At 39.7% G+C, this 9,819-nt stretch overlaps 1 protein-coding gene across 1 annotated transcript; it reads left to right on the forward strand.

Annotated features, from left to right (window-relative positions):
• The first annotated feature begins 982 nt into the window (after positions 1-982).
• Positions 983-9,332, forward strand: mmp9.1 (matrix metallopeptidase 9 gene 1). Its single transcript, NM_001006842.1, has 13 exons — positions 983-1,171; positions 1,526-1,752; positions 2,321-2,469; positions 2,860-2,988; positions 3,614-3,787; positions 3,925-4,098; positions 4,359-4,532; positions 4,683-4,844; positions 6,254-6,431; positions 6,653-6,792; positions 7,146-7,296; positions 7,414-7,517; positions 8,569-9,332. The coding sequence occupies exons 1-13, from the start codon at positions 1,031-1,033 to the stop codon at positions 8,676-8,678; spliced, it is 2,013 nt and encodes a 670-aa protein (NP_001006843.1). The 5' UTR covers positions 983-1,030; the 3' UTR covers positions 8,679-9,332.
• The last annotated feature ends 487 nt before the right edge of the window (positions 9,333-9,819 follow it).

A 9,819-nucleotide genomic window follows, 5' to 3' on the forward strand; every position in this document is an offset into this window, starting at 1 on the left:
CAGGCCTTGTGGGTTCCTTATTCCTTGGATAGGTCAAGTGTGGGAATGGGTCAGGCCTTGTGGGTTCCTTATTCCCTGGATAGGACAAGTGTGGGAATGGGTCAGGCCTTGTGGGTTCCTTATTCCTTGGATAGGCCAAGTGTGGGAATGGGTCAGGCTTTGTGGGTTCCTTATTCCTTGGATAGGCCAAGTGTGGGAATGGGTCAGGCCTTGTGGGTTCCTTATTCCTTGGATAGGCCAAATGTGGGAATGGGTCAGGACTTGTGGGTTCCTTATTCCCTGGATAGGCCAAGTGTTGGAATGGGTCAGGCCGTAGAGTATCCAGGACAAAAAAGATGGCTACATGGTGCTCCTAGAGTCGTATAACAAACTGGTTAAGTTTGCACCAAACTGGAGCACCAGCCTGGGGTCTCAGGTGAGTGATTTTAACCATTGAAGGTGCTGGGCGTGTGTGCATAACATTTTGACACCCCCACCCCCAGTGATGATTTAAAGTGCTGATGTTGTCCTCGCCTGTTAGGTTTTTAAAACACGGCTTATAGATATCTGGCTGATTTTATGGCAGATATCTGTGGGGCAGGCCTTCTTGAGGGCCCCATACACCGACTGATAAGCTGCTGACTGGTTTGAAGTAGCCAAGTTGACTGTTGTTATTTGTCCAGCATGAGTACATACAAATGCGTCAAGACGCTTTTAATGACTGACAACTTCTTGTACCTACTCAATATGAATAAAGAGTAGTGTGTATATAAATATGTTGTTTGTGCTGGATTTGATTTCACTCTGTTGGCACAACAATGATGCAATGGCTCTGTATATTTACTCATTATCTTTATTCCCCTAAAATGTTTGTGAAACTTCCTTCCCCTGTCTCACATATCTTGTGTTACAATCCTGCGGTCTGTGTCTTGGGTAAATGTAAAACTTTGGCATATATATATATGTACACATGGGAAGGACTGGACAGTCAGACACCTATACAGACCAATAGTCACACATAGTGAAATTTAGGGTTTGTCTTGGTGCAAAAATGGGAGAGTTGGGAGTTTTAGCCATAGTGGCCATCCTTTGTTCTAGAGGTCACTCTGTGCCTACCAACAGCAAGACCCCTCTGTCAATTACATTTCCAGGGGAAATTCAGAGCAGCATGACTAATGCAGAACTGGCTGAGGTGAGCTATAAATTCCTTCTTCTTTATTCACTCTTTACCACTCGGAATCCACCAGATTGCCATAGATGTTTATTAAACTGGTTTTATAAATATATACATGTGATCCTCAAATCCCCTTTCCATTTTAGCCTGTGTGCCCCATCCACCCCTAACTTTGGATCCTTTCTTATTCAGTGTACCCCTGACATCTCCTTACTCTATATTACCCCTTGTGCTCTTCTCTTTCTCCTTGGTGCTTCTGACTCGGCATATAACTAGCATTGTCCAATGTAACCTCACTTTCCATTGCCTCCAAATTATTTCCTAGATCACCCTTTATCATGTCCATTGTCATTTTCTTTGTGTTTCTTGCAGAGGTACCTTCTACAGTTTGGGTATATGACCCAAGAGCAAGGCTCAAATGTCACTTTAAAAAATGCGCTCACCCTTATGCAACAAAAGCTGGGACTTACAAGGACTGGAGTCCTAGATACCGAAACACTGGAGGCCATGAGAAGACCTCGCTGTGGGTTTCCAGATATTGGGAAATTCAACACATTTGACGGAGATTTAAAGTGGGATCACAATGATATCACATACCGGTGAGGGACCATGGCTTTTTTTTATTGGAGTTCAGTGCTTGTTACTTGCTAAGTTCTGTGCAGCAATTGCAAATAGGTTCTGAAGATATATTTCATGGATCATCACAGTAAAACAGACCTAAAACCGTCACACATCCTTGTGCTGTCTTTTATTACCCTAAATAATGTTATGTGAATTGTCACTGTGTACACTATGCAAGCACAGGGTGTAGAGATGTATAGTTATATTTTAGGGTATCAAAGATACCCCTGGGGGCAATTACAGTAATATAACATGAATTTAATTTGCTATAAAAGTGTTTTTACATAGTTCTCTGCCTAGTTCTGCCCATATTTATGGCTTTGCATAAAATGATTGGATCTGGCCCCAATAAATTGATTGATATTGATATGATAGGATATTGATAGTAAATCAGTTTGCAAATCAAGATACAGATACAAAATGATCCAATGCATGAAGTCTTTATGATTTGTATCTATTCCATCTGAACATTTATTAATTTAATTCTCTACTTGTATAATATTTTTCACTTCTATTGCATTATTCCGATCTCCCTTTCTCTCACAGTATCCTGAGCTACTCCCCTGACCTGGACCCCGAAGTGATTGATGATGCTTTTGCCCGCGCATTTAAAGTCTGGAGCGATGTCACACCTCTGACCTTCACCCGTATATACAGCGGGGAACCTGATATCAACATTCTGTTTGGACCTGAGGGTAAGATTACGTTTGTTCCCAAGTTTTGAAACCATACAGAGTCACATGATCGTGTCATATGATTCCTGATTGATGTGACGTTAAAGCAGTAGAACCAAAAAATTAATGTGGTTTATACACATTTAAATATAATGTACAATGCGTTCCTCAAATATCAGTTTTTCCAAATCTGCTTAATAGGTATTTCGTCATTTTCAGCCACATATCATGCAGGCATGTTGTTGGGCCTCATACATGAGCCGATAAGCTGCTAACTCTGGGGAGAGTTAGTTGGCAGCTTTTATGAACCTGGGCATGACAAGCTTATTATGCTATTCCATCAAACAATAATGTCATAACGCTTTCTGTAATGCTAGCTGATGATGTCAGATGTTGTGATTTCTCTTGCAGACCATGGGGATCCTTACCCCTTCGATGGAAAGGATGGCCTCTTGGCCCATGCTTATCCTCCTGGCCCTGGGGTTCAGGGTGATGCTCATTTTGATGAAGATGAATTTTGGACACTTGGTACCGGAACTGGTAAGTACTAGATCCCATACAGAAATAGAGAAAAAAAAATAGAATAGTAACTCACAGATATAAGCAGTGTGTTACTACAGATCTGGAGGGCACTCCAATTAGGTACAAAGGAATAAGGCAGTTTTATTAATGCCCTGGGGCCAAGGTAATCTGTTTCTCTTTATGAGAAATGGAACAGAACAAAACAATGTGCAACATTTTCAGAAAAAAATGTATGATTACTGTTTTACATGGATATTACTGGTATCCTCGGAGGCTCAGATGGCCATTATATTTAAAATTTTGCTTCTGTGAATGAGCTACTGCTTTAGCTTGCAGTTTTAGCCTGCCATTATTTCTGGCTGATACCCTTCTCAACTCCCATTGGGCCAATTAGAAGGAGCTGGCATCATGGAATCATGTTGACAAAGCATTAGGAACACCTCCAGATGTTTGCGTGTAGCCTGTACAGAGAGATAACATGAAACCATGCCAGCAAAGGTAGTTCCCTGTCTTTAACACAGTACTGCAAGAAAATGTCGACGTATAGTGGGCCTCTGTTAGCAAATTAATATACGCACCACTCTAAGCCATAACAGTTCTCCCCTCTCACTCATCTCCACTTAAACTTTTTATCTTCAAACAGTGGTAAAGACTCGCTTTGGGAATGCTGAAGGGGCCCTGTGTCACTTCCCCTTCATATTTGATGGGCAGTCATACTCTTCCTGTACAACCAGTGGAAGATCAGATGGGCTGCCTTGGTGCAGCACTACCCCCAGTTATGATCAGGATAAAAAATATGGCTTCTGTCCCAGTGAGTGTAAGTATCACACTGGAACAATGAAACAAGATCACACTAATGTGTAATTTGTAACTTTTGATGCTGATACCATGCTTGTGTTTGAAGAGGACCATATGTATAGCATATACATGTAAGGTATTTCCATCTCCTCTCAGTGCTCTACACCTATGGAGGAAACAGTGAAGGCCAGCCCTGTGTTTTCCCTTTTATCTTTGATGGTGTGTCATATAATGGTTGTACCAAGGAAGGCCGCCAAGATGGGTATCGCTGGTGCAGCACAACTGCCGATTATGACCAAGACCAGAAATATGGATTTTGCCCTAACCGAGGTACCATTTTTAAAAGGGTGAAATGTCAAATAAGGCCTATTTAGATAGTAGAAGCTGCTTTGAGTACCCTGGCCTGTATTCCTGCTGCCTTGTTCTTTTATGTAGTCATAAAACATTGTGGAGATGTCTACCAGAATTAAATTTGGCTGTCAGAATATATTATCCCCTAATTATTGCACTGGGGGAGATTAGATTATTGTCATCGTTATAGGTCAGTGTTTATTGTGTGATTGGTGCTGAGTAACATTATTTTATTGCAGATACAGCTGTGATTGGTGGAAACTCCCAGGGAGAACCTTGTGTCTTTCCATTCACATTTCAGGGGAAGAGATTCAATTCCTGCACTACAGATGGACGGGATGACAGAAAGTTGTGGTGTGCCACTACGTCCAGCTATGACCAAGACCGCAAGTGGGGCTTCTGCCCTGATCAAGGTTTGTACTATTATTTCTTTACTCTGACCTGGTATGTTAGCCCTCCTAAAATTCCAGTAATATTCAAGATATACACAGCAACATAATACTCACTATTGTCAACATCTGTTGTGTTTCTATTCTGTGTATGATATCACTTTTGTTGTTTAGGGTACAGTCTTTTTCTGGTGGCAGCCCATGAGTTTGGCCATGCCCTTGGTCTGGAGCATAGTGAAGTTCAAGATGCTCTCATGTACCCCATGTACAGCTACGTTAAAGATTTCCAACTTCATGAAGATGATGTGCGTGGGATCCAATATCTTTATGGTACAGGTATGGGATCCATTATGCAGAATGCTTGGGGCCTGGGATTTTACGAATAAAGAATCATATTGTAATTTGGATCTCTATACCTTATACGTGGTAAAAATCATTTAGACTGCCATACTAGCTCAGGCCTACTTCTGTAGCTTTTAAATAGAGTAATTTTATTAGTGGTTGTTGGATAGTTTTTGGTTCAGGCCCCCTGGTGTATGTTATACCTTTAATCAGGGTACCCCTTAAATCATAACAAGGAGAAAATATTGGTACATCAGTCAGTCAGCCATACTTCCAAGAATATCTAGGACAGCAAATAGGTGTTCACCCCAAATGTCACTCTGCATGACCTGTTTACTAGGTTTCAGGTTCAAAGAGAAAAAAAATAGGCAATCTCCATAATTAAATTTCAGATTCAACACTTTCCCAGGTTTCTAAGGTTGGCAGCCCAACAGTTTGGGAACCAGTTCACCAGATGGTGGAGGGACTTCAGGCAAAGAAATGACATCTAAAAACCTACCTAGAAGGCTTCTTAGCTTACTCTTTGTAATCTTAGTACAATGTTGATCTTGAAATCAGAAAGGAAAGTTTTTACCTCTCTGATGGCTTTAGATGTGGTGTTTTCCTCCCTCTAGATCATCTAGCTGTTAGGCAGGTTTCATTTGGACCAAAAAAGGTTGAATTTGATGTGTGTCTTTTTTAACCTCAACTGCTATGTAACCCATATGGATAAATATAGATAAGCTAAGAAGGAATAATATCTGCACACCATAAGCCATGCTTTTTTTTACTTAACTGGCCAGATGGTAACCATCTAAATTCCAGAACTGACTCTTACTGGTAGTTACTTTTTGTGCTTATTTAACTGCATAAATAAATAGAAATCAACAATATATTTTAAATACAATATTAATAACAGTTATTTCCCAAGATAATTGTTAGAGGGGTTGTTTACCTTTGAGTTAACTTTTAGTATGATGTAGAGAGTAATATTCTGAGACAATTTGCAATTTGTCTTTATTTTTTATTATATAAAGTTTTTTAATTATTTCAATACAGCAACTCTCCAGTTTGGAGTTATAACAGCTATCTGGTTGTTAGAGACAAAATCACTTAAGCAACCAGGAAGTGGTTTGAATTAGAGACTGATATATGAATAGGAGAGGGACTGAATAGAAAAAAAGTAAAAAATAAAACCGTAGCCTCACAGAGCAATATTTTTGGCTGCCGGTGTCAGAGACCCCCATTTGAAATCTACAAAGAGTTTGAAGAAAGCGGCAAATAATTAAAAAACTATAAGAAATAAATAACGATGAGCAATTTGCTTAGAATTGTTCATTCTATAATATACTTTATAATAACTTTGTAATAAGAGTTACAGTTAAGGTTAATCACCCCTTTAATGTAAGAAATTTTTGATTCAGGTTCTCGTCCAAATCCTAATCCACCAAAGTCTACTAAGAAGCCATTAGCTACCAAAAGTCCCAGGAGGACTACCACCCGACCTGTTCGTCCAGTGGACCCTGCACAAGATGCCTGTAAGGTGGAGAAGTTTGATGCCATTGCAGACCTACAGGGAGCTCTTCACTTCTTCAAGGATGGGTAAGTTAAGTAAGACATGGATGAAGAACTTTAGTTGCAAAAAGCCAAAAGGTTAAAATTTAAAGGTTGAATGAAGTGAAAATGCCTGATTTTCTGTACCAGTTAAATTTTTGTAACAAAGGATTATTTTCCCATATCAATGCCTGTTGAAATCTCTGAGTGCCTGCCATCAGTCATTCAAAGGCTAAATAAAGTCCATGCTACTTTTGTTGTCCACAAAGGTTGTACTGGACTCTGACTCCCAGAAGTAAGAATGCTCCTCAGAACCCTCAGCGCATCTCAGATACATGGCCTGGCCTTCCAAGCAGAATTGACACTGCATTCCAGGACCCCACCAGCAAAAGCATTTTTTTCTTCTCAGGTATGGTAAGAAGCAACTTATTCAAGGTGGGATTGTGATGTGACCATAGGCTAATGTAAGGATGTAGTGATGTGATAGTGGGAGGGAGAGGGACTTCTAGTGCAATAAACTAATGTACTACATTATAGGCTTAGAATGGTTTGCTTTAGAGTAGAATATGAGAGTACCACTAAACAGTTTATGCCTAGGACACAGGGACCGTAACAACCCTGTGCCCAATATCAAGAACAAGGCAAGTTATTCATAACAACTAACTACCTCACAAGCCGTCAGATATACACAATGTATATTTCAATCCTGGTCCTGGAGAATCAGTGTGAAACCTTTGTCAGTGATGTTCTGTCTGATTGCAGGGCTCAAGTTCTGGCAGTACACAGCTACAAGTGCTTTAGGCCCACGCAGCATTGAGAAGTTGGGTCTGAACAAAGATGTGGAAAGCATCATGGGATCTTTTGCTCGTGATAATGGAAAGGCTCTCTTATTCAATGGGGAACGATACTGGAGGTAAGGGGCATACATCAGTTTTGACCACATTCTGGGAAAGAGGTCCTAAATCACAGAAAGGATTGCTTAATGAAGATCTCATAGGCATAGTGACAGCACTTTTCTTTTTTTTATTAGGCTTAACCTAAAGACATTGACAATTGATAATGGGTACCCACGGCAAACAGCTGCAGACTATCCCGGTGTTCCTGGTGACTCCCATGATGTTTTTCTCTATCAAGGTAGGTTTATTGAATATATGTAAACTGCTGGGGTGTTGCTATATGATATTTCTGTAGCACAGTTGTTACTATCTTCCTGTTTGCCCAGTCTCATATTTGTCTTTTTTTCTGCCCTGTCAAGCAGCCATACAACTCACCTATCCATCCATTTATGCATCTTTCCTTATCCATCTGTTAATTATCCATCATTTACCATTCAGTGGACCCTTTCATTCTACTATATTCAAGTTCCATTGCCTTCATTCACCATTCCAAGGAGTTATATAGTCCACCCACCTATTTATTTATTAATCCAATCATGCTGGGGTGTTGCTATATGATATTTCTGTAGCACAGTTGTTACTATCTTCATGTTTGCCCAGTCTCATATTTGTCTTTTTATCTGCCCTGTCAAGCAGCCATACAACTTACCTATCCATCCATTTATGCATCTTTCCTTATCAATCTGTTAATTATCCATCATTTACCATTCAGTGGACCCTTTCATTCTACTATATTCAAGTTCCATTGCCTTCATTCACCATTCCAAGGAGTCCACCCACCTATTTATTTATTAATCCAATCATGCATCTATTACCTCATTGAGTTCATCAGGAATCTGCCTGTTAATCATCTCACCTGTACACTCATTCATTTATTAAATGTCCCCTGTTTTCCATTAGTTTATCATGCCAAGCTTCATCCATTTTGCCCATCCATCTATCTATCTATCTATCTATCTATCTATCTATCTATCTATCTATCTATCTATCTATCTATCTATCTATCTATCCATTGCTCCCTTCTGTCTGTCACTTCATCCACTCTCCCAAATACCCCCAGTTCATCCATCCCTCCAATCCCAGCTATGAAGACTTCTCCCCCTCTGCCCCAGCTAGCTATTGATACCATCCACCCACCCATCTGTCTATCATTTATCAATAGTCATGTTCGAACTGGATATTTTTTATATAAGTGCAAAAGCTTTCATAAGCTGTCTAAGCTGTTTAATATAATATTATAATGTCACATGACACCCTATTTTCTCATATTCAAATTTTGCTACCCACAGGGAACTACTACTTCTGCCAGGATCAATACTTCTGGCGGGTGACATCACGCAAGCAACAAGACATGGTTGGATATGTCAGCTATGACCTCCTTCATTGTCCACAGAATTAAATGGGGGGGGGGCTGGGTTGAAATGGTACACACTGAAAATACTTATATATATTGAAAATCTCTTCCTCTTGGCCTTAAGACTGCCCCCCATTTATTGCTTTGAGGCTTCCCAAGAGCACACTTCAGGCTGGGATCCCCCCCATACAGTGGCATGGAAATGGAAGCAATGTACAGGTGTTGTGCTTATAAAGACTGCAACTATTGTTTTACTAACTGTATTTTGTAGGAATAAGGAACAGGTGAATGTCTGTATGTGATATTAGAGTCTACTGTCTGTATTTTTATACAAAGTACTTTACCCAACAGCAGCTCTTTTCTTTTTTTCAAACAATTTTAATTATTGTGGTGCATCTAGAAGTGGACAAGAGAGCATGATTATTACACACAGGGATGGCCGCCATTCTTATGAGAACATCTGGGCTAAATGGCTCCAGTTTCCTATAGCAACCAGTGGGAAACTGACTGATACAGAACAAATTAGAAAATAAAAAAGCAAAGACCTGATTATTTTATATGGGCAACTGCAGTGTGGAATTTAGCATCTACACTTTTCTAGGGTTGAATGGGTGTCTTATGATTTGCCCATCACGTGTATTCTGAAGTGAGCAATGCAAATATTAATCTATAATATAAATAAACATTCTCTTTGGCCTACACAGCTCTTTGTGGTTACTTGTATTGAACAAAATAGTAATATTATATATAATATTTTCTGAAAAGAAACAGTCATAAGGGGCAATGGGAGATTTAGATGGAGAAATATGAGCAGTTATACTGTTGTATATATGGGTTTAAATATATATATATTTATATGGGTAATGGGAGTAATGGGGTTGGATTATTTAGAAAAAAGGAAGCATTATAGGGATGGTTATATGGAGCAGTAGGAGGAATTATAGGAAGGGTTATATGGAGCAATAGGAGAAGTTTACGGAGGGTTATATCAAGCAATAGAGGGTTATAGGGAGGGTTATATTGCACAATAGAAGGAATTTATGGAGGGTTATATGGAACAATAGGAGGAGCTATAGGGAGTGTTATATGGCACAGGACAAGAGGAGCAGTAGGGAGGGTTATATTGCACAATAGGAGGAGTTTAATTGAGGGTTATATGGAGCAATAGGAGTAGTTATAGGGAGGG

This window comes from Xenopus tropicalis, chromosome 10 (assembly GCF_000004195.4).
Source record: "Xenopus tropicalis strain Nigerian chromosome 10, UCB_Xtro_10.0, whole genome shotgun sequence".
NCBI classification, from domain to species: Eukaryota; Metazoa; Chordata; class Amphibia; order Anura; family Pipidae; genus Xenopus; species Xenopus tropicalis.

Coding starts and splice junctions, on each gene's coding strand:
- mmp9.1 (NM_001006842.1), top strand. CDS start 1,031: ATGGGAGAGTTGGGAGTTTTAGCCATAGTGGCCATCCTTTGTTCTAGA. Junction 7,297..7,413: donor AATGGGGAACGATACTGGAG/GTAAGGGGCATA, acceptor TTTTTTTATTAG/GCTTAACCTAAAGACATTGA. Junction 7,518..8,568: donor TGATGTTTTTCTCTATCAAG/GTAGGTTTATTG, acceptor TGCTACCCACAG/GGAACTACTACTTCTGCCAG.